The sequence below is a fragment of the Rhea americana genome, unplaced genomic scaffold, assembly GCF_003343005.1.
Source record: "Rhea americana isolate MKP2758 unplaced genomic scaffold, rheAme1 scaffold_95, whole genome shotgun sequence".
Taxonomy (NCBI): Eukaryota; Metazoa; Chordata; class Aves; order Rheiformes; family Rheidae; genus Rhea; species Rhea americana.
In genome coordinates, this window is record NW_028187144.1 from 944330 (window position 1) to 968494 (window position 24165).

At 39.9% G+C, this 24165-nt stretch overlaps 1 protein-coding gene across 1 annotated transcript in view; it reads right to left on the reverse strand.

Annotated features, from left to right (window-relative positions):
• FAM124A (family with sequence similarity 124 member A) overlaps nt 1-23519 on the reverse strand; it is a 45709-nt gene extending 22190 nt beyond the window's left edge. The window contains exons 1-2 of the mRNA XM_085324988.1: nt 23407-23519; nt 12957-12988 (exon numbers count right to left, since the gene is read on the reverse strand). Coding sequence (XP_085181114.1) covers nt 12957-12988; nt 23407-23465 — 91 coding nt within the window. The 5' untranslated portion in view covers nt 23466-23519. The remainder of the gene's footprint in view (nt 1-12956; nt 12989-23406) is intronic.
• Between the last annotated feature and the right edge of the window lie 646 nt (nt 23520-24165).

Here is a 24165-nt window from a genome sequence, read left to right on the forward strand (position 1 = left end):
GAAGATCTCAGAGATCTTCATTTCTCTATCAAAGTTCCCTGGACATGGACAAAGGGCTGAAAAACATGAAGACAGCTGGCATAATCATATCATGGGTCCCTTCAAAAACAGGCTAAAAAGAAGAGGACTTGAGTGTCACATTGTGTTTCTAGCTATGCTTTTTAATCCTGTGTCCATGACACTGCTGCCTTCTCTTTGCAACATCCATGTGCTCCAGATAGACTTTATGCAGCCTGTAGGCATGTCAAAGCAGAGGTTGTGTTTTACTAAGCACCTAGACAAAAGGTCTCCAACTCCCAAAAGGAGGTTTATGGGATCTTCACACAAACGAACAGTGGGAATCCACAGCAGGTGCTTTCATACCATAGTTGCAAACAAGCAAGCTTGATAATTCCTTTTAAGTGCCTTCAAGGATAATGATTTTTCACCAATATTATGGTGTTCTCCACAAGCTCTTTACTCTTCATACTGCATGGTGTTCATGGAACCTGGCATTCTCCTCCACCCAAATATGCTGCTGTGGTTATCAATACCCTATATTGATAACCACAATGTTACAAATAGTTAAGAGTCTCAATTAAAAAAAAATCCTTATTATTTACTCTGGAGAGCGTAGAGGTCTTATTTAAGTGCTCTTAACTACAACTTTACAACTTGCTGGAAAGCAAAAATGGCAAAATGTTAATGTAGTCATACAGCTTCAGGAATTAAGATTTAGAAAATTCACCATTATGGCAAGCTAGTGTTAAAATGGCTCTTACACTTAGCTCTGCTTGCTTGTGCTTTCATATATTATGATGGTGCTGGGGATTTCTAACTTATTTTTTTAAGAGCACATTTAGAGTCTAGTCTCTGGTACTCACCCTAAACTTTTACTTGTTACTCGTACATGGAGCAAGACAGCATTTTGCATTTCTGGATACACTCATGTACACCACACAATGAATCCAAATCTGTCACAGGACCCTCTCATTCTGGTCAGAGATACCAGCTTTTCAACCTCATTTACATCAAATTCATACTCATCCTTTACTCCACAGCTCACTTCCTAACTTGCTACATGTACTTGCAATGAACAAAAAATATTTAAGAGTTTTCAGGCAAGTCACCATTTCAGAGAAAAACACCTTGAAGAGACAAGTTTGAGATCCTTAGTTTCCACAAACGTTTCTTGTTTTCAGTTCAGCACGTGCAAAGCAGTCTGAAGCAATTGTTCACTGAAAAGCTACATAAGCTAGAACGGAGAAGTTTAACACTAAGTATTGTTATAAGAATTTTGAGCCATTTCTCCCTGAGGCCAATAGTTGGAATTTCCCCTCTTCCTTCCCACATAAGTTTTACCACAATTTGCAAGCTGTCTTGGAGTCTCAATCCAGTTTGAACTGCACATGTGTCCACACCACAAAACAGATTCACATGATTTGGCATCTTCAGTAGCTATCTCCACTCAAAAATCTACCTCTATTTCCCCAGTCAGGGACTCAAATGGTTCTATCACACAGAGGATACTTTTCACAGAAGATCTGAAGTCCATGGGAGAAACAATAAAGAGAATTTTTTTCTATCACACTGAAAAGTATTCCTATCTATATCCAGGACAGCTGTTGATCATCTTTCTGTATCTTTCAGAAAAACGCAAGAAAAAAGAGCAATCAGAAAATCCCGTGTGGGGAACTCTTAATCCTAACAGTGAACCACTGTTCACAAGATTTGTCCCAGTGAGTTCAACGACACTACTGGCACAAATGAATCTGCATAGTCTGGGAAAACCCAGGACTTTAAGCAGCAGCCTGTGCCACTGCTAAACTCAGTCCAGTGGAAAAACACAGGAAAGGAGCATTAATTAATACCATTCAACTCTTACATTAATTTGTTTTATGTCTACTTTATGTTGTACGCAGAACTAAGCAAAACTGCTTAATTTTTAATAGAGGCAGAAGGGAGAAGACTGCTTAAAACTGAAACGCAACAAGAGCTGTATTCTAAACAACTCCAGATTTCCATTTTAGAAGACTCAGGCTCTGTAAAGATGCAAGTCCTTTCCAGTCATAAAGTTTTTCCTAAATAACGATATGGATTGTCATACTTGGCAAAAAAAACAAACAGATACTGATCTTTGGTATTAATTTCAGATCTCCGTCCAGAGTTGCAAGGTGTAGTAGTAGTTCAATAGAACTTCCATTAATAATCCACCAATAACTCAGAACCTGTACAATGCATGTCAGCACTCAAACTGTCCAGCAACACACTGTTCAAAGTCCTCTGACTGCAAACATGGTATTTTCTTAAAACCAGAACTCTGCATGAAGCAGACATTCACAAAAATATGCTTTTTATAAAAGGGTAGAAAGAACATTGCCAAAAAAAGCTCTGTACACTTGAATAGCTCATGAATTGGGTCCAATAATGAGCTCCATACCTCACACAATGCACTCTAGTTAACTGAGAGTGTGATTTTATGATTGGCTTAAGACAATTTAAGACCTCACTGCTGGCACTCCCCCTTCCCCCCACACACTCCTAGCTAAGAGTTTCTACTGCTTCCCATGTGTCAGCTCTACAGGCAAGTTGAAACAGCTTGCTGAGCAGACTGAAAAGAAGTCTTCAGACAAAGAGTAATCATGATTGCACCTTTTGGCTGCAGTCAGAGAACTGATTTAGCTAACTATTAATTTTCAAGCAGAGCCCTTTTAATCTGCTCATGTTTTTCCACAGAGCATCCTGGTATCACAAGGAGGTGGCAGGAAGTAACCAGAGGGAAGGCAGGAGCCATTTGAAGGCATCTACACTCAAGCTGGACTACGGAGAAAGTGGAATCGAATCCTGAGTCATGGTCATGTATTATCGTGTTTGCTTCTCCCTAGGTAATCAACAATACTAGTATCATAATACTAGTATCACAGCAGAGGAACTATTTAGACATGAAAATAGCAAAAAAATATTTGGGATCTCATAATACTTAAGGCTGATAGTACTATGTCATTCAAAAGACCTACCCCTTGCCAGCTGATGGAGAAAGGATGCAATAATAGGAAGCATGGTCTGTGGTCAAGGGTTTCTTTCTAATCCCACATGGTACCAACCAGGAGTCACCTGATAAGCATTTTTTAAATTTCTCAGAAGTGACAGAGGCAAGATGTTTTCCCAAACTGTTTATCAGCAAATACACAGTACCAACAAAAATGAACAAGGCATTGGACATGCTCTAGATGGTGACATGCACAAATTACCAAGCGGCCCAGTTCCCCACCACCCGATGATAGAATCGGTAAGGTTGGAAGGGACCTCTGGAGATCATCTAGGCCAACCTCCCTGCTCAAGCAGGGCCACCTAGAGCATGTTAGACAGGTTTGCATCCAGGCAGGCCTTGAAGAGCTCCAGAGAAGGAGACTCCACAACCTCTCTGGGCAACCTGTTCCAGTGCTCGGTCGCTCTCACAGGGAAGAAATTCCCCCTCACAGTCAGGCGGAACTGCCTGTGCTTCAATTTCTGCCCATTGCCCCTTGTCCTGTCACACGGGACAACTGAAAAGAGTTTGTCCCCGTCCCCTTGACACCCTCCCTTCAGGTACTTGTACACATTGATAAGATCCCCCCTAAGTCTTGTCTTCTCCAGGCTGAAGAGGCCCAGCTCTCGCAGCCGTTCCTCATAGGGCCAATAACAGCTTCCAGAAGATTTTTAAAAAAATTTAAAGGAGTTCAAATCAAAGAAATACACCACAAAAGTGTACTGTAATGTTAAAACGAGGAAGCTAATTGCTAGCATTGTCAATATAGAATTTATTTAATAAAAACTGTCTGAAGAGCTTCTACCTTCACAAGTGGTTTATCGTTTGACTCAATGAATCAAACAGCCTTTCCACTGTTCTATCACAACTAGTGCCTCTGAGGCAGGAATTGCTATGGGACAAGCTTGGGTTCCCCCTGCTTCTCTCTTTGGGCAGATGTCTCAAAAATTCACATTTTCAGATCATTTTTGTCACTGCACCAGCTGAATCTGGCACATCAAGATCTTTCCTGTTGGCACGTCAAGATTGTTCCTGTAAATCTTTGCTCAGGATGACAAACGCACTGAACTCCTGCCTAGATCCTCATGGTTTTCTAGGACAGCAACAGTAACACTTCCACAAAGGGAAATACAATCTACATCATCCACTAATCCAATTTAATTTTCTTTGAAATCTTTCAGTAGTTTTTTACTAGAAATGCATGGCATTCAATAGCTGTTTATCAAAGGTTTCCTATACTTTTGAATCATGTTTGGTGATGAGAAAGACTAATGATCTTACTTACCTAGTTTTCATTATGCGTGCTTAAAGGAGGAGCTAGAAAAAAAAATCAGCTTGTTATTCATACCCAAAGTTCTTTTGATACAACTAGCCCAGTGCTTATTTGTTGCATCCACGTGACAGGAGAAAGAACTGACCAGATATGGTCAGAAAACTATATACCAAGATCATGTTAGAAAAAACAAATACGGAGTTTTGATAACTCCAGTTCAGTAACTGTTCAGGGTATACTTAAACACCTCTGACATAGAAATCTCAAGAAGGCAAGAAACTAGTAGGAAGCAATATAACCATGCAACACAGTTCAGTGTGTGCTAAGTAATCCCACTGAAACTCTTATTTTGAGATAGAGAGATACTGGGTTACTGCAAGATAAATGTATTTAAACAGGAACTTCAGTCTTTACAAGGGGAAGGGTGATTAAGGCCAAACACTTGACATGCAATAATTAAACGTAGATTTGATTTCAAGTACAACTATAATTTGTATGTTGTTAAATGCATCTGTGCATCAACTTTTTTTTTCTGTCTTCTTTTTATCTTCTATTTCTGGCCAATGGCCATCTTTAATCATCTCTTTAAGGACATTTGTTTCCTCTCCATCCCTACACTTCTGCATAACTACATAAAGACAGATGTCATCTCCCTACCAGGACATGGTCCTAATCTCAGCTTCTAAAAAGACAAAAGTGCAAAAACTTAATCATGGTTTCCAGGCAATGGTACTCAGCAGTAGTGGTAACTGCACGTAGTACCTGATATAAGCAAGGCTCCACATGCACCTCCTGAAAAATCAGGAGTCATCATCTGCATATTCTTGTGGGTGAGGCTGGGATGTTGGTGGACCTGGGAAGAATGGTGCTTTGTGGCCAAATACTATGGTATTTGTGTATAAAACAGGAAGAAGTTGATTAAAAATTATACACCTGAGAGGGCAAATATGGGACTGAAAAGCAACAGGGCCTGCTGATGTTGCTCAGGGCAGATGATTCAAATTGAAGTATGAGAAAATCTGTTTTTTTTTTTTNATAGGGCAAGACTCTCCTCAGTGGTGCCCAGTGACAGTATGAGAGGCAATGATCACCAACTGAAACACAGGAAACTGCCTGATTTTTTTTACTGTGAGAGTGATTGAACACTGGAGCAGGTTGCTCAGAGAGACTGTCCTTTGAGATATTCAAAACCCAACTGGACATGGCCCTGGGCAACCTTCTCTAGCTGGCCCTACTTGAGCAAGGAGGTTGGACCAAATTATCTTCAGAGGTCTCTTCCAAACTCAACTATTTTGCAATTCACTACTAGATATTTTATCCTGTATGCAAGCAAATGCTCCTTCATCACAGTGCAAGCAGTTATACGAACACGTTTTGCACAGCTGAATACTGCTAGCAGTATGGGGTAATGATATTTTCCTTCTTCACACAGCTACAGTAGGAGACAGCATTGCTCTTTACCACTAGCACCATGGCACTAGCCAGGCAAGACATGGAGGAAATGCCCACTGTGTTTTTGGGGGCTGACATCTCCAATTTCACCTCAGTATAAAACATCAAAATTTGTAACACTGACAGATGCTGCAGGCTGGGAGTTCTAGACTATTTGAGCCCTATTTCCTCTACCATTTTAATTACATTTTAATTAGTCATCTTTTTATAATACCACCTTCTGGAAATGCAACATGATGCTGACAATTTACTACAGCCTCTTGCCAGTCATTGTAAAAGCATCTCAGTTCTCTGTGAAAATAAGAAACAATTTGCTATGATATGCTTTTGTGTTGCAGTAAAAGAATATAACTATACCTTTACATTTAACCAAATGATGTTGGTTGGAGAAAGAGACTTAGAATGGCCCTAGTCCAGCAATGACTGAGACAGAATAGGTTTGAACTAACCAAGCTTATAGTGAACAACTATATTATGAAATTTTACTTCTGTAACAAATTTTTAAAGCCCAAAACATCTAACCCAACCCCCTTCTGCTCCTGGTTAGTTTTTATTACCTTTAACTGTTAAATGAAGGTACATTTTGAAATGACACGAGTAAAAGGAGGCCATTTCTCCGTATACTCTCATTAGTTGTTGCCTATAAATCCATGCATTACAGTAGCTGCTTAATCTTCTGTAGCTCCACTTATCTCTGCAACCAGGAAGGCCAAAATCTACTGTCTTTAGTGAAAAAACTCCATTATTAGCAAATAAAGAAAAAAAGAACCCACTGGAAATTATTCTGCAGTGCCATTTTTGACAAATGTGATTGCTCAGTCTGAGTGCTTAGTAAAAAAAATACTTAAGAATTAAACATGGGAAAACTTGTGCAGATACCCACTTTGCTTTCCTGTACAAAAGGTCTAGTCCTCAGGCTGGAACTTGCATTCTCTTATATTCGAGGATACTTTTTCTCTTCACATTTCCTTCCAACAAGGGTTATAATACCAGAACTGGAATAGGGAAGAATAAGATTCTTGACAGGTAACATCAAGAGCTAGGGGCAATTGTCAGGAAGGTGGGGGGAGGAAAGAAGAGAGAGAAACAAAACAGAAGGCGTAAAAGAGAGAGGGAGGGTGCTGCTGCTCACAAATGGTGTGAAAAAAACTTCTGTATAACTGCACCCTAAAAAGCTCCAGGCACTGATGGAAAAATGGCCTAATAGTCACTCCTCACAGTCTATCTGATAGACTACAGTTTTTGCTAGGTCCTCAAAATGCAAGTGCGTGCAAATATTAGATTTCTACTTCCAATATTAACACTGGGCGCAGCAATTATCTGACCTCACAGAGGGGTTCAAAGTAAAAAGAACTGATAAAGTAAAACCAGACAAGTACAGAACTGAGTCAGCAAAGTAGTATAATATAACTTCAAGCAAACCACAATGGTTTACCTCAAATTTAATTCATCTTTTAGGTCACAATTTTGTCCTATTTGAATATCATCACCTAATTGTCTTTAATGAGAATTGCTAGGTATCCAAATAAAACTAGGAATAAATATGAAAGGAAAAGAAGGTTGATGAGGGTATGACATCTTGGACAAATTAATGGTTCATACATACTCACAAGGTTTCAAGGCTTTTTTCATAAATAGTTATTACTGTGCTAGTAATTTCCTGTTCCTCATAACAAGATCAAATACAAAGATTCAGAAATGAAGAAAATCAAGAGAGTACCTTTGGAGAATGTTACTCATTTCAGTAGCCCTGTTCATTCATAACATTTTAGACCATTAATATGAAAACAGCAATGAGGCAAGGAGTAAAAACTGGCATATCCTCTTAGTCAAACATATCACTCAGGAAATAAAATAAAATGCACTATCCAAACAATCAGCCTATTTCAATCTACAGCTTAGAAATGGACATAAGATACAGCCTTCACAACTCACTCTGCCTCTGGAATCCAGAACAGTAGCAATCTTGCCCTTATTCTCCTTGCATTTTTACAGAGCGGGACTCTCTCCACTCATTGCTGAGAAAATAAGAGTCCAAAAACAGTTCAGGTGAGCTGACACAGATAACGCTGATAAAAATATCGATCAAATCTCAAAACAACAATCTGAATTTATACTAAAACAAGAAAAGAATATAAAACAGAAAATAACTATGGTAAATTTTGTTAAAAGAAACTTGTTTGGTAACCTACACACCTGTAAACCTGCCAAAAGAAACTGTCCTGTATTTAATTTTTAAAATCAGAACATTGATGAAAATCCATGGGTTAGGAAGTATATGCAACACTGAAATAAAACTTTAATATCCTACCTCTCAGTTTTGTAGTTAAAGAATACAAACAATTTAAAAACACTGAAGAGGCTGTGAATCATTTCCCAGCTGCTAAATGAAAGGCAGGGGAGCTTGGGAAGGTGAATTACCAGCTTTCAGCTGCAAAGCAGATGAGTGACAAGCCTTTTCCTTCACTGAGTTTACTATCTCAAATGCTCTACAGTTTGTCACAAACCTACATCTTATCCCATAAGGCTAGCTCTGCTCTTCACTTACTGACTTAGCTGAAAGAGTACAAAACAAAAGAGCACCCAGACAGCTCTCAAATGATTGCATAGCTGAAAAATGTCAGGAGTAAAAAAGACCCTACTTCCAGTTATTTCTAACACAACCTGGTAAAATTGGCTCTAGAACTGATTGATATTTCAAATGTTATAAACCACAAATCTTGCTTTGATACTCTCACTTCTAGTTGAAGTCCTTCTGAAGACCCGTTATTTCAAATTCAAAGGCTATGCAGAAGAGGAAATTAGCATTTTCCATTAAAACTTGTCCTCTTTGAAAATCATCCTTGAAAAAACATAGCCCAAAACAACTTGAAGATAATTAATATGACAGTGAGCAGACACTGTTGCGTATTGTGCTGACCAATACTAATTCATTATTTCTTTGTAATTCCAAATGTCTGTATCCAAATGCCTCCTCTGGTCTTTAGATTTTATGAAAGATATTACGTGCTCCAGTAAGGGTCTCTTCTGTGCATGTAAAGGGTCTAGCACAATTGCCTCTCATACGTGATTAGAGATCCCTACTGGTAATTGAAAACAGTAGTTGAAAACATGAATAAAAAGAAGCTTATTACATTTCTTGATTAATTCAGGGCAGACCAAGGGGCAAAACATCCTATTAAGCAGCACACGTTCTGGCAAAGATCAAAGGAAAAGTAGGCTATACACATAATTGGGGGAAGGAAAAAAAGGTCAAAGTTAATCTAGCATGTCTCTTCCATGACACCACACTGCTGAGCCTTTCAAAGCTGTAATATCTCAAAATCAAGCATCTTGTAGACAGGTTTGCTCAGCTTATTTACTCTGCTCAACAAAAAAAAAAAAGAAGCAGTGGCACACTGTCACTGCAGCAACGGCCAGAACAGGCCTGGCAGATAAACAGCTGTATTTTCTTAAAGAAATACAAAGAGAAACATTCTGTAAACTTCATTACTCTTCTCTGAAGCACTTGCTGCATGACCCCCGAAATGTTAGATGAATGCTGCTGCCAAAAAGTGTTCTTTGGTTACCCAAAGCTGGGACATAGGAGTAAAGAACAGAAGAACTGAGATGCAGCATAAGACCAAAGGCTCAACAGACCCCCGGGACAGACTTCTGAGCTGCTGAAGCACTATGTCTCCCACAGTAGTGAAAAAGTACTAGAAATAAAGCGTGAACAGATTGTCATGCAACAGCCGATGAGATTTTGCTTCTGACTTTGTGTGGGGGGGAGGGGGGTAAAACTTCCTCCCCCAGGTCAAGGGATCCTATATACTTTTGCACTGGTGCAGAGTTCTGCAGTTTGTTCAGCTGCTGTCCCCACAGCAAGTAATGTAGGCATCTGTGCTTAATTCACCTGCCAAATCTTTCCTATCCTTTTCTTTGGCATGCCTGCAGAAAAAAAAACTTTGTCCAGGGGAGCTCATCCAGATATTTACCAGACAGAATGGATTATTCATTTATTAAACATTGAAACCTGAATCTCATTGGTACCTCAGCACAAAACCTCTGCAAAATCAAATTAGTTTCTAATCCTTCTGGTTTAGATAAACTCTACTTTGTAAGAACAGGGGCTTCAGATGAGGCAGCTGTAGAAAATGGAGATTCTTTTCTTTTTAATTTATGTTAACTTATTTTATATTACATTTGGATCTAACAGAACCATTGACTAGAATGTTTTCTGTGTGACAAATGATACCACTTTCTGAATCTTTTCCCCAAAGAACTTAAAATGGCCAGAAAATGGGGTTCTTTAATATTTCCTCCTTGATTACCTTATTTTTTTTCCAAATGCATTCAAATACATTACACACCTCTCAATTACCAGCCTCTGAGATGAAAGTAATTCTATTTTACTTAAATTTTTTATGTAAATGTTATTGTTGCTCTTGTACTGTCTGACCAAATTGACCACACAAAACGCGAAGTTAAATACTGCTACTTGTGAAGCTGTATCAGTATAATTTGCCTTGGAAGCAGAAAAGAGAAAAAGACAGGACTGTCTCCTTTTGTGTCTTTGCTGGAATGATAATATATCTTTTTACTGACAAATTACTGGTGTTGAAATGTAATTGTAATCCCCATATGTTCTGGACAGCTTTAGTCAGTAAGACAGTAAGATGACTGGAATCAATGTGACAAATTGTAGCTGGCACACAACTAAAAATTATGTAGACAAACAGCTAATTTAATAAAAATACTTACAAATTTGATTTGTTATCTTTATGTATAAAAAGCACAGCAGTTGCACAAGGTTGATAATAGAGCAAACCCTAAATTTTAGGTGAAAAATACTTGACCTTAAGCCTTATCCTGGGAATTCATTTGCCAAATAATTACTCTTACTGGACACAAAATTCTGAGTCACTGCCCAAAGACTGAGAAGATATCAGCATATTCACCAACCCATCACCAAAAACTGTGGGCTGGGAGAGTGGAGGTACACGTCAGGCAACCAATCAAATTCAAAATCCTTTCACATTTCTGGAAAAAGTTGGCTGAATGGATTTTGCCTTCCAATTATTTCAAGAATTACACCTATCAGCAGGAAACTAGAAATATTTAAATGACAATTTAGAGAGAACTGAGTGTAGCTTTTTGATTTCTCAAACACAAACACCACACACACCAGGCAGAAAATACACAACAAGTTCCCTGCTAGTCACATCAGCTCAGGAAGCAGACATTAAGAACGCTGTCTGATCCAACTCTTGTTGGAATCAATAAAAATCTTCACTGAAGACCACAGGAGATTGAAAATAACCTTCTCTATGCTTCAGCCAGAACGTGTGAACAAAAAGAAAGCAACAGCTTTCTTTTCCTCTGATTTTCATGCTGATTAAACATCCAGATTATAAAAAAATGATTCATCATCTCTGAATTTTTGACCTGTTTGTCTGTTTCCATTTCACACACAAGTATGAGTTCTATTTATCCCAAATATCAACCTGCAACTTTACAAGAGCTGCTAGTAATTGTGCTTGAACAAGCATTATCAGAATAGCTGGAGTGGGAAGACAGAGGACTGGAGAAGCACATTGCGAAATTCCTATTAGTAGAAATGAAAAAAAGTAATTTTGTGCTAGCAAAAAAACAAACAAAAAAACCTCTGATGGTAGGTTTCATCTTTTATCAGTTGGTTAACTTAAAATTCAACTGGTTCATGATAAACATCTAGAAAGACTGGACACTCACTACAGCATCTACCATCTTTAATTTTAAAGAAACACCTCACAGAGTAAGCCCTCAAGTGTTTCCTTGGCATCAGCTTACAGTAAGAGTTCAATCATTTCTGCTGCCCCAGCAGAAATGACATTCATCATTACAGACTCATCGGGTTGGAAAGACCCATTCACACAGGTCAAATCAGGTTTACAAATTTTATTCTCATTTTGTCTCGCATTCTTATAAGCACTAATATTTGACTTTACACATGACTCTTAGTTTGGCCATCAACATCCAATCAATTCAAATTATCTATTGTTTCTAGGAAAGAGCAGGAATTTGTCAATGAGAATTCCAGGGTCGTTGTTAAAACTTCTGGAAAGGGGTTTTCTTCATGATACGAAACGCAAGGCATATTCAGGGCCCAGCAAAGCACAAGGCAGTGAAAAATATTCTAGCATGCTTATTCTGAGTAGATTAGTAACAGGAGGCAGTACAGCTGGAAGTGAAATCCTGTGCCAATGCAACCAAAGTTAGCTTATCACTCAACAGCACTATTTGTGCTATTTAGACATATCCCTTTGATAAGGGTCTTTCCCCTTAGGCATTTCTAAAATTCCCCTTGCCTCAGACTGCTCTTTTGGGAGTTAATTTGGTCCTTCCCCTCCCTTCTGCCCATCTGGCCCATCCTGCAGAAATCCTCATAGGCTGGAAAAGGACTAGAGCCATAAAGAAATACAGTGTCCATTTTTTATTGCTTGGAAATAGAAAACATATCTCACTGATTTCCTTTGCATTCTCCATGAAATCTGTAACAGAGATGAGGACAAGTGACTTCTGTTGAAGTGATCTACAGCAGTGCCTGCCAGTGTTTTTGCATATAAGAACTAAATTTCTTGTTAAAAAACTAATTTCAGTTAAAAATGATTAGCAGAAAGGGTTCTGAAATCTAAGGGACTTGACTGCCAAAGCTGATATTTTCTTCGTAAGGAAAGAGGCTCAAGCAATCATACCCTGTCTGTCATTGCCTTCTCTTCCCCCACCAAGTAACTTTTGAACTGTTTGCCAACTTCAACAAAACTGACAGAAGGGTAGAGATTTCAAAAGATAACCAGGCTTCTATAAACTCCATGAAAATAAACAGCTACGTAAAAAAAGAAAGACACAAATGAGTGTCTTATTTGAGGAATGACAGAAATAAGAATGAGGGAAAGAGTTCCTACCAAGCCTATCGTACTTTAATCATTACAGAAACCATACAGGAACAAACAACAGGAATAAAAGACATTATAAATCCTACCATTCATGCAACAGCTATTGACTTTCTTTACTTTTTCTGCCTCATTCCTTAAACATATTACTGTTGGTAATAAACAGAAATGTGAAAGGACCCAGGACTTATTCTTCATAACAAAACCTGTTTCTCCCGTTAACATTAGGTTGATGATAATAAATAGTAGCCGTGAAAAAAAAAGAAAAGGAGAAATTCCATTTTTTTTAAATTCTCAAGATTATACTCACTGCTGGTAGAAGACATACGGCTGTACTCAGACCTGCAAAATAAAAGATTTTGGTTAAACAGAGCTAGGTATCTAAAAGAGGTAATAAAAATGCATCAAATCATTTTTTATTGCATATTAAAATAGCTTTAAGTCCACTGAGTATTATTTTTATATGAAGATAACCAGAATAGGTTTCAAACATGGCTTCAGAAAAACTGGCATCTTGGAAAAGTGATAAAAGCATCTACATAGATCACAAAAAGCAAGTAGGTTTTAATTAGGTTTGGGGGTGGCTATTTATACCATCCAACTTTGGGTTAAAAATTAGTGCTCAAAAGGCTCTCTATGAGGAAAGAAATAGGCTGGTTCAGACACAGGTTTATAGCTGAAGTCTGCCAGATTTTGACCCCTTCCCCATCTTCCTCATATCCTCTAAAAGCTGCTTTGCAGTTAATCTTTAAGACAACTCTATATAAAGAGTAGGATTTTTAATTGTCCTTTGGAAACAACTGATAGGGAAGACAAAAAATGAGTATCGAAACATGAGCATTTACATTACGAAAAATCTTGCTTTAGGAAATCCTTCTCCTCGTCAGGCCAGCAAAATCATAGGCCAAAGATTCTACTTTAGTGCATCCTGGATTATCCATGACAATACGAAGTACTTTGAGCACTACCGCACTTTGTTTTGTGGCTACATATAATCCCAAACTTCTGAAAATCCAGTTCTGGGTCAATTAACAACTCACAAGCATGGCCCATTTATGTCCTGAAATTCAGAAATATTACAGTAAAAAAAAAAGTCAACACAGAATGTATTTTTTTTTGTTCATTTCCATTTGTGAGGCCCTATGTATGATTTCTGAGTCCCTGATATTGGAGTTCACAGCCACACTCCATTATTCTGAGTCCCCCAAATAGATCTCTCTTTCCAGAGTTCTTTGCCACAATTAATTTCTTGCATATATGCCCTGGAAATCCCTGAACAGAACAGGCAAACTGTTTAGGGAGCCATAATAGTGCCTGGATCCAAACTTAAGTGCTTGTTTTACATAAAAATTTGCAAGAACCTTTCAATATTGCTTTAAATGAAAAACATGCAAGCCTGGACTCCTAAAGTATTTGTCTGGAAACAGATACCATCTAAACATATTCCCAGGATACCTTCATACTTCCATCCAAGGGAATAAAGGCCATCAACCCCATGTATTCATCATGACTACTTCAGGTTTTAATACGCACATATCTCCGCAAAAGGAGAAGCAATTACTGTCATCCCTGCATTTCATAACCCTCCACTTGGTAGGCAGCCTCCTGCAGGTCAGATGCTAAAGACTGCTTGTTCAGGTGAGAAAGAGGACGAGGCATTACCTCCAACTCTCCTTGCCGATCCACTTTGACCAGTTAGAGATACCCACTAATACCACCAATTACCATAAGGCTACTGAAGCTTTTGAAAGAGGTCTGTGTGGTGCAGGGGAGGCAAGCTCATTCTTGCTCTCTCCCTTTTACTAGCCCCTGCATGCCCAATCAATGATAATGTCAGTGAGCCAAGAAATACCTTTACATCACATATGGCAAAAACTACAGAAGCAGGTAGTTAGGAGTCCTCTCATTCAATCTGTTTATACCTACTACACAGAAACTCCTTCCCAAATAAAACATTACCCCTCCATCCCATGTTCCCCAGGACCTTTGCACAGCTGGGAAAGGGCGGGAGGGAAAGCATTCCTTGCCTCTAGCCCTCCTCTTCCCACTTCTGCTAGGGTAAAAGGCTGTGTACACCGACCCAGTCCAGCTTTGGACAACAACCAGGGGGAAAAGATGCTGGGGGCTGGCTAGGTACTGCTGTGTGGACCATAAAACAGCACAGTATTTCCATTAGTCAGTCATGCTGGTATCATTTGGCACTCCATATATTTGGGATGGTGTTACAACTGTGTAACATGTCACTCTTCACAAGCCCAGAGGCAAGCAATATATATCCAGCTGCCTCCAAGCATCCCAGGCAAGGATTCAGCTAGTCTGCTCTTCTGTTTGAAAACAGCCTAAAGCTACTTCACTGTATCTCTGTTCAGCAGTTGGTGGCTAATTTAATATAAATACATATTTCTTGTGTTTTAGATAGAAGACAACATTTTGTCTTTTGCTTACCGTGAGCAGAAGCAGCCTTCTACTACTTTACACTGTTATTTTATTATCCTAGAGTGCTTCAGGGGCATTATTGGACACATGAGTCCTCAACCAGGGAGCTGACAGTCTACATACAGGCAGTACATGAAAATGAGACAAGAGGAAAAATAAAAAGATGTGGAGTGAGAAAGGAGGAGGTAACAGCATGCTCAGAGACTAATTACACAAACACATTTTAATAGGCTGTAGGATTTTTTTATTGTAATTCTGATATGGTTCAAGCTAATATTTAATTCATGCTTGCTGCATAACCGACATGTACAAAATTAAAAAAAGATAATTAAGCTCAAAGGCTTATGTTAACCTCAGATGCCTAAAGGAAAACCGTACTCTCCCGAAGCTCCCACTACAGTCAGTAACAAAGGAGGCATGAATTGCCTCCCTCTCTCTGCTGTCTGGAGAGGAAGTTACAGAAAGTACACTCCTAATCTGGGACCCTCAGCTACATGCCTAAAATCCAATGGCAAGAACACACATCTCTATGGACTTCCAGTGGCAATCTGAATCACTTTTAGTCCTCTGATTTCTCTTTTTTTCTTGAGTTTTGAGTTGAATCTAGACCTTGGAGTAAAAATGACAATGTTAATAAAATCGCTGACATTTTCAAAATAATAGCATTAACCATCAGCACATTCAGATTCATGACCTGCACTGGTAAGTTACCTACAAAATAGGAAAATAGTACATTTTTACTTTTTTCCTCATAGTCAACTATTCAAGATATTGGATTGTTAAGTTCCAAAGTTTTAACTTTTTAAACTACTGTACCCAATAAACATTCAATTTGACGTGGTAATGCATTAGAAAAATTAAATACAGAAACAAACATCTCCAAGGTCACATAGGCCTCTGGACATCAAGCATTTCTGTTCCCTCCAATTCTTTTCATCTCTGTTTTAAACATCCCAAGTATATACTTCTAGCAGTTCTCTTGGGAAATGATTCTCTCATTAGGATAATTAAACAGTAAAGCAATCGATGACTTTAATGGTGAAAGACTAGGATCATACTGCTCAGAAGTTCCAGGGCAATTATGTGGTTTTGCAGCAAGCTATTTCCTCTGTGCTATGGGTAGATATTACATTACAGATAAAAGGAAAGAGACATTCAGGATAAAATCTGAACAAATGAAGGACTGTTCTCTTTACAGGCACATAAGAAGGAAAAAAAAATGATCAAAAAGGGTATTGAAGCAGCAGGAGGTACTGAAAGGAAGGTTCATTCCTTTCATCAGGGGATGCTTCAGTCTGCAAAGAATTCATGCTGAATGGTCAACCCACCAGCAAAGATGAGTTATGAACATGTCAAGAAACATTAAAAATGATAGAAATGAGGGACATAGACTCCCAGTGGAGCTGAAGGATCAGGGTGGTACATTATCGTACCACACTGGACCTTATGAGCACAGAAGAATCAGAGCAGCTCTCTGAGATCAGCATGCTTTACTCACTGCCAGTTAGCAATACAGAGCCTTAAAATGCCCAAGAAGGGAAAATACCCCTGTGAGTACTAGCAAGTAGCTAGCAGCACAGCTTGCAGTTATTGAATAAGATACCTAAAAATACCAACCCCCCCTACTTCTTTAGTCAAGAAACACTGCTGTCTTACATTTCTTTGAATCACAGAAGCATTATAGCTACATCAGGGTGGTTCTGTGCTTGGGTTACTTAGGCCTGCTGGTCAATAACAGCCCAGTATCAGCTATATTAGTGACATCTATGCTAATAAATGAACGTGCCAAAGAATTGTCTGGGACTGAGGCCAACTGCCATGTAACAGCCTGTGCCATTGAGACCTCCTGACTTCCTAAAGAGCCTGTCTTCATCCAAATGGTCTCCTGGGAGCAGTCCCTGGCCCATGGTAAACACACCCAGGAATTACGTGGCAGAGGGCTGGTGGGCCTACCATGAACCATTTAAGTGTTCAACAATAGGGACAACTGTCAATAGTCAGGAACTCTTCCAAGTGCTGTTTAATGTACTGATAAAGATATAACTAGAGTTTGAGCTAAACATCTTCATAAGGTGCACTACTGTGCAAAATGAACATACGTCTCAAGTTATTTCTAACACAATACTCCATGACAATATGGCTAAGGTCCCCATTGCCAGAACTCCTTAATCCCCCAGAAAAATAAAATTCTATATGGTTCACTAGCTTTTCTGTTGTCCGTCTCCTTAGCTTGCCTAGGACTGATAGTATGGCACCTGTTGTAGTCACACTTTCCCTGCCATCTGTACTAGGAAATAATTGTTTCATCTAACAGTTGCATTTAACAGTTTCTTTGCCTTCCCTTCCCAGAAGGTGTTCTACAGGGCACATGGGAGAATTTAAGAGAGAGTTTAAGAGTTAAAGCACAACGTGAGAGTCAGAAGATTTAAGTTTGTAGTTCTGTCATAGGTTTCTTCTCACAATATTCCTGTGGGTTGGATTACAATCTGTTTCACTGAAGTAAATCCAAAGCAAATCCATTATCTTCATCACACTTCTATTTCTGTAATCAAGACTACTAAAATGGAATAACTTAGAGTAGCTTGTCTCAAAATGAGTTGTTCTTGATTTCTAATAGAGTGAGTGAGCAAAATTTGAGGATGGACTCCCATGCTCCAATTGTAACTACCATACTCCATTGCTTATTAGCAACAGAGTTTGAGGCCCCAAGTGAGAGACATCACAATCATCATAATGATGAAGTGTCATTTACAATCTTCAAAAACGTATCTGACTAGGCAGGTATTTGTGTTAGTGTACCTGCCTTCACACCTCATTCACTATATGGCCACACTGCATTGTCCAGAGGGATGCATCAGGACTTCAGCTAACACACATCAGCACATCCAAAGCATTTGGCAATCCTCTCTACGCTCTGAGGATGCTGGAGCTCTTCACTAAGAATAGAAGCAGCCTAAATGATTCACTGATACCAAACACCTTTAACTTTTCACAGCTAGCAGAGGTGAAGCTCATTCCCTGCTGGAACTGAGCCATCACAGGTATCAGCACAGATCTCTGGTCAACAGAACATGCTTTACACTCTACTTACATACTGCTTTCAGTGAATAATCCCAGTGCAACACACTACCAGGTCTTCTGCCAGAGGTTCATCAAATAGTTACACTCCAATCACATCTGATTAGAAATGATGCCTCAGCCTCAGTTTGTGACAAAAAGCTCAATTTTATATTAAACAGATGTCCAATCACAGACAAATTGCATACCTTGACATGCCCAGAGTGACAGATATATAGAGTTAATGTCTCAGCAAAAAAAGGGGGGAAAAAAGGTAAAAAAAAGAGAGAGTCTTAAAATAGGTTTTAGCAACAGTGATCTGTATTCCTGAGTTTCACATAAATGGATGCAATATGTGACAAGAGACCGACCTTTCATACTAAGAGACTATTGCACAGATGACAAAGTAATAAAAGTTGAATCTCTTCAAGCTAGAAGGCTGATATAACGGCAAGAAAACAAAAAAACCAAACCAAAACAAAAAAGCTGTTTGATATTTTAAAAAGCCCTTTCTGACTGAGGACAAACATGCATTACGATACTCCTTCTAAGTGGATACATCCTTTTTTCTATAGGCTACTTTGACTTCAATTAACAACTGTGTTTTAGAATCTCACAGTTTACAGAACTGCAGTAATTTTTTTTAAAACAAGCTTTTTAATAGATAACAGAGGCTGAAATAGTTCTGTCTCACCAAAGTCTCACTGGTAGCTATCGCACAGTCAAGAAATTAACATAAGCGCTATAGAAAATATCTTAGGGAAATTATAACCACAGAGGGAAGGGAAATGGATGGGATAAACTCCTCAAATAGTAACTGCAAACAATCTTTAACGTATTAAGCAAACTTCATTTCTGTTTAAGTGCTGCACAGCACACAGCGTCCTAAGCACCAAATACCTTTTGATCCTCCATTTTGGAATGGATCTCTCTATATAGTTGAGCTATTCCTTGGCAATTGTGGGCTACCAAATAAATACTAGAATTCACCTTCTTCCTAAAATTTGTCAAATACTCAGAACAAACTACTAGTGAATTCAGTTTGCATGATAGAAGCCTAGATACAGAGTTTTTATTTAATTCATATAGAAAAGAAAAAGTACTCTGATAGTGTCTCCTCACTTCCTCTAAAAAAAAAAAAAAAAGAACTGTTTGAAATAAGTAAAAAAGAAATCTTTAAAGTTCCGATTTCAAATAATTTAAGAAAGCCTGAGGTTTAGAGGTTAGCTTCTAATAATTTTGAACAATTAAGGAAGAAAGGGAAAAATTAGATGCTTAATAATCTTTGGCATTACTAGTAAGCTGATGATTAAAGTGTTAACTCTAAAAGGGCTTGGTTTTTATAACCATGTAAGAGAACAAGCGAGGTTCTGCTGGGAATTGTCACATGTATCAAAATCTTCATTAACGACAGCTATCTTACTGAAGTGTTACGCTTAGTGCTAAGGCATATACACTTGAGAAATAGGAGAGCACTTTCCTACAGAAAAAAATCCTGAAATACAGATAGCTGGACCTAAACACAATTTATGAATCAAAATGTAAGGCTTTATTTCTTAGAACCTACATGATTTCCACATTCATTATGCTTCACTCTGGATCTCAATTGCAAATGTAATGAATTCAACTGACACCTCACCACTGACATTAGCGGCAGCAAGAATCTGCCCCATGCTTCAAAATTACATGTCTAAAATTCTAGAGTTTTGTCTAGTTTATGTCAGTTTGGCTATTTCAGCCTCAGAGATAAAGAAAGACACACAAAAATGCTTAGCTATTTGGAATGAGGATAATGAAATAAAGTCTGCGTGGTTTGTAAAACAAGGAAGCTTGAAAATGCACATTTCTACAACTCATTCTCTTAAGCTGTTAGGTAATAGATTTCTAGCATCTTTTTCATTACAAGTTATCTACAATTCTTAAACATATATTCCTCCTCCCTTGAAATTCTTTCTTCCATGTATTTCTCTGTTTCTAAACAAAGGGGGGGGGGGGAAAGACCAGGTTCTTCTTTCTAGAAGGTCAAGTTTTACGATACAAAACCACTGATTAAATTATTACCACAAAAAGTTGTCTGTGGCCAGCAGTCCTGGTTTATAAGATTTAGTAACAGATGAAATCAAGTTTTTATACTAAAAAGCCCCAAAATACATTTCCTAAGAAAATACACTGTGTACAAGCAAAGTCTCTAAAATCAAGGAGAGTGAAACTCTTTCAAATCTCATTAAAAATTAGTCTATATTGACTAATTGATTTATATGTGTTATTCTCTTTATTTAGGTACTTGACAACAACATCTCAATCCATTCTTATTGGATTCTATAACTTAAAATAAACTATTTTTTTTCTACAGCCTCTTTGCCATTCCTATCTACTGAGGCAAATGCAGTAACATGAAGATATCTTCCAATGGATATGGTAAAAAGGAGGTTTTAAAACTGTAAAGGATCTTTTCTGTAGCAGTTTTGCCTGTTCTGTAGCAGGAAGCTACAGCAAAACTTTAAGAAACATACACCATTTAGAGCATTTAGTGTATTAGATTTACTAGTTGCTATGAACAGTTTCAGTGCTACAGACTCCATATAAGAGCTCACACATCATTATAAACCATCAAGGTAATGGCTTGCAGCACCTGGATTTACTATACTGTCACCATACGCTACTGTTCATTGAGTGACAGAAAGAGATCATTTGATACAAAACTGTTACTGAATTACTTTGACAGTTGTCTCTTCTAATACATAGGATATTCATAGAATGACAGCTGATCTTCAAAACATCCAAAAATTTTTTAAACCCTTGGTAATTGGAGAAAAAGAATTCAATTCAACAATAGCTATTGTTGGACTGAGATAAAGTAAAAGATCTTCACTAAGAAGAAAAAGTAAGTGCTGTGAACAGTTGGTTTGGTGAGAAGACTGAAATATAAACATTGTGAAAGGGACATACGTATCATGTTTATCAGACTAAAATAGCTGCTAAACAGAATGAAAAATAATAACTGAAATGCAGAAGTCTGAGTTCTTTTTTTTTCAAAATAAACTTCAGTGAAAAGCACTGCAGTTATTAATTACCATATGTCACGATTAAAATTCCTCAAACAGCTTCTTCTGCTAAACTACACCTTCTACTGTGAAGCCTGTGACAAAGATGCCTCATAAAATCATCAGCTTTAACACCTCAGCACCAGGCATGAGCAGCTGTCTTGCTGATCACTAAGGTCTAAAGGCTAATGTCACCATCTGGGTCAAATCCTTCCAAGTGCCCCTCCCAACAAAACGCAGGTTTTTCTATTCCAGATAAGCTGAGCAAATTAAGAGTGACTTGACCCATCAGGGATTTTTGGAGCTTTCAATCAGCCAAGAATTCACTGCTTATTTTGTCTTCATTTTATCCACATTCCCCAAAGATGAACTAAAAAGCTGCTGTCCCAAGGACTAGAAAGAAGGCCTGGATTTTTTTTCTTTATGCTGCTATCACATAAAACATTTTAAAACTTTCACCATTATGTGTGTCCACAATATTGCAATAATTTACAGCGAAAGGAAAAAAGTCTACAACTTCTCAGATGACAGAACAGTTTAAAAATTTGATTAGAATGAATAGCTGGACGTATGAAAAGAAAAAAAGCAATATCTCATTTTCATATAAAACCTCAAAAATATATATATCGCTACTTTGGGTACTGTGCCACCACTTTGCAACCAAGAAGTGGCTTTTCAGTTCTGTTATACTCTCAGTCTTGTACTTGAGCACAATGCCCTGACAAACAAGTAGATACTTTTATTTACTTGTATCAGTTCGAGGTAAGGGTAGTCTCTTTTCCCAGAATCTCAGCATGTGCTGTTACAGTAGAAAGGTAGATGGGCTCAAAGAAAAAATAGGAACACTGCCCAACCCTGTCTATATGTTACACCCTTGTGCCCATGAGGCAGTCAGATTGGAGACCAAGGGAGAAAGACCAGGCAAGGAGTCAAGACTACAGCTGGGAAAGTGAGGATGAAGGAGAATGAGAATCTAGGAGAGAACAGAGTAAAGGGAATAGGCAACCTCCTTTCGTCCTTCTGGAGCCAGAGAACAAGCAAAGACTCATGGTTGCTCCTGACAGGACAATATGGCAGCAGCATGTAAGACTGGCTGGAAGACTGGCCCCTATCTCCACCACAGAGACAGCATAGAAGAAGGAGCTGCAGTAGCTAGAACTGGGGACCTTAGCCCAGTGATCTTAGCGCAAGTCATCCAACTTAAAAAACATACTGTAATTCTGGCAGCTGGAGCCAGATAAAGCTTTCTTTGCTCTTGTATGACAAGTACAGGTTGAACTATCACTCCCCTTGCCTCTTTTACATCACTTACTGGTTGGACAAACCACTAGCAGAGTTCACGGTACTTTGTAGGTCTATACTGCAAGACTCATAAGAGCAACAACCCAGTTCTGTGGTGCTACAAATATACCAAATATACCTCAGTGGCTCTTCAACAGTCCTTCCAAGGACTCAGCCTGCCTGCCTGATGCTGGCCAGGTGTTTCTGCCACAAGGGCAGATGGCAGCAGGCTGGAGCAGGCACATTTCCAGCCATCCTTAGCACAGTTATCCAGGGACACAGACGGATGGGGCAGAATCAATCCCTAAACACTGTGCTGCGGGATCTGCTAACAGTCCATGAAGCACAGTGCCCGGCTGCACTGGTGAGGCCACACAAGGTGGTTCAGGGCTCACACTTGAAACACAGGACCCATAACATCTCCACACCTTGCTTCCCAGGTGTAAAACAAGGATGATGAGGTGCTCTTTTCCTGCAATGGACCGCCAGGGCCTTCCAAGCACGGCAATCCTCCAAGGCAAGATCCCCACTCCACAGAGGATTGCACAGAACACGCAGCGGCTGCCCCGAAGGAGCTGAACGGGGCAGCTGGGGCCTGGCCGCAGCCACCTCCGCACCCCCCTCCCCAGCCCCACGCTGCCCCGTGGCTCCTCACCCCCCCCCCACGGCGAGCGCGGGTGGGGCAGGAGGAGGAAAACAGGACAGTTGGCCAGAAAACTAAACGCGAGGGACGCTGCCGGCCGGCGGACAGGCGAGGAAATCCCCACTGCGGCCGCCGTGTGCCGGGGCGCAAAGCCTGCGAGGAAGCACCGGCTCCCCGGCCCCGGCAACAAGTGCAGCCGGCGGCCGCGGGGGAGCAGCCGCCGCCCCGCCGAGGGAAGGAGAAGGTGAGGGGCGCCCGGCGCCCCACTCACTCACTCACTCACTCACTCACTCACTCACCCGCCCGTCTCAGCTCCCGAGTCCACGCAGTCATCCTCGCCGCCGGGCTTCTTGTCCATGGCGGCGGCGGCCGGGCCCGGAGCCGCCTGGGCGAGCGGCGCGGCGGTCGGCGCCGCCGCTGCGGCTGCCGCCCCCTGCTGCGCGGCGGGGCGGGGCGGTGGCGCGCGCCCCGCCCTCCAGGCGTTAACGGCCGCGGCGGGCCGCCGCGCGCGTGCCACCGCTGGGCGACGGGAGACTGTAACGGTTGTCGCGTGTAACGGTTGTGTTTCCTGTGGAAAGAAGGGCTGAGAGGTGTCGTGCCTCGCATCTGTTAAAAGCCCCAATTCCTCACTATCCGTCTGTTTTCATTTTTGGAATATATGCTGTGGCTGTCTTTTATTTGAAGTCTCGGGCTGTGCTGAGCTCCCTCTGGTCTCCCCTTGTGTCACCTGGCACTGACTCATTACTTACCACTTGCTCATTACATGAAACGCAATTATGTTGAAATTACATGCAGAGGTGGGCAGGGAATGGCTTTCCAGCCCTGTGAGAATTTCTGTAATAATGAAGGAAAAAAACTGCTCTGCCCTGAGGCAAAAAGAGCTTTGTGAATGCTCCCAGGGAAGAAATGCTGATAGAGCAAGATGTGCCGCTAGTGGGGCAGCTCGAAAAGAAGACAGTGAAATATAAAGCGGCAGACGGGCTCCTGTGTTCGACACGTCTCCTGCATGCCAGCCTGATTTGTATCTGGTGGTGAGCACGTCTCGTTTTCTCCATCAC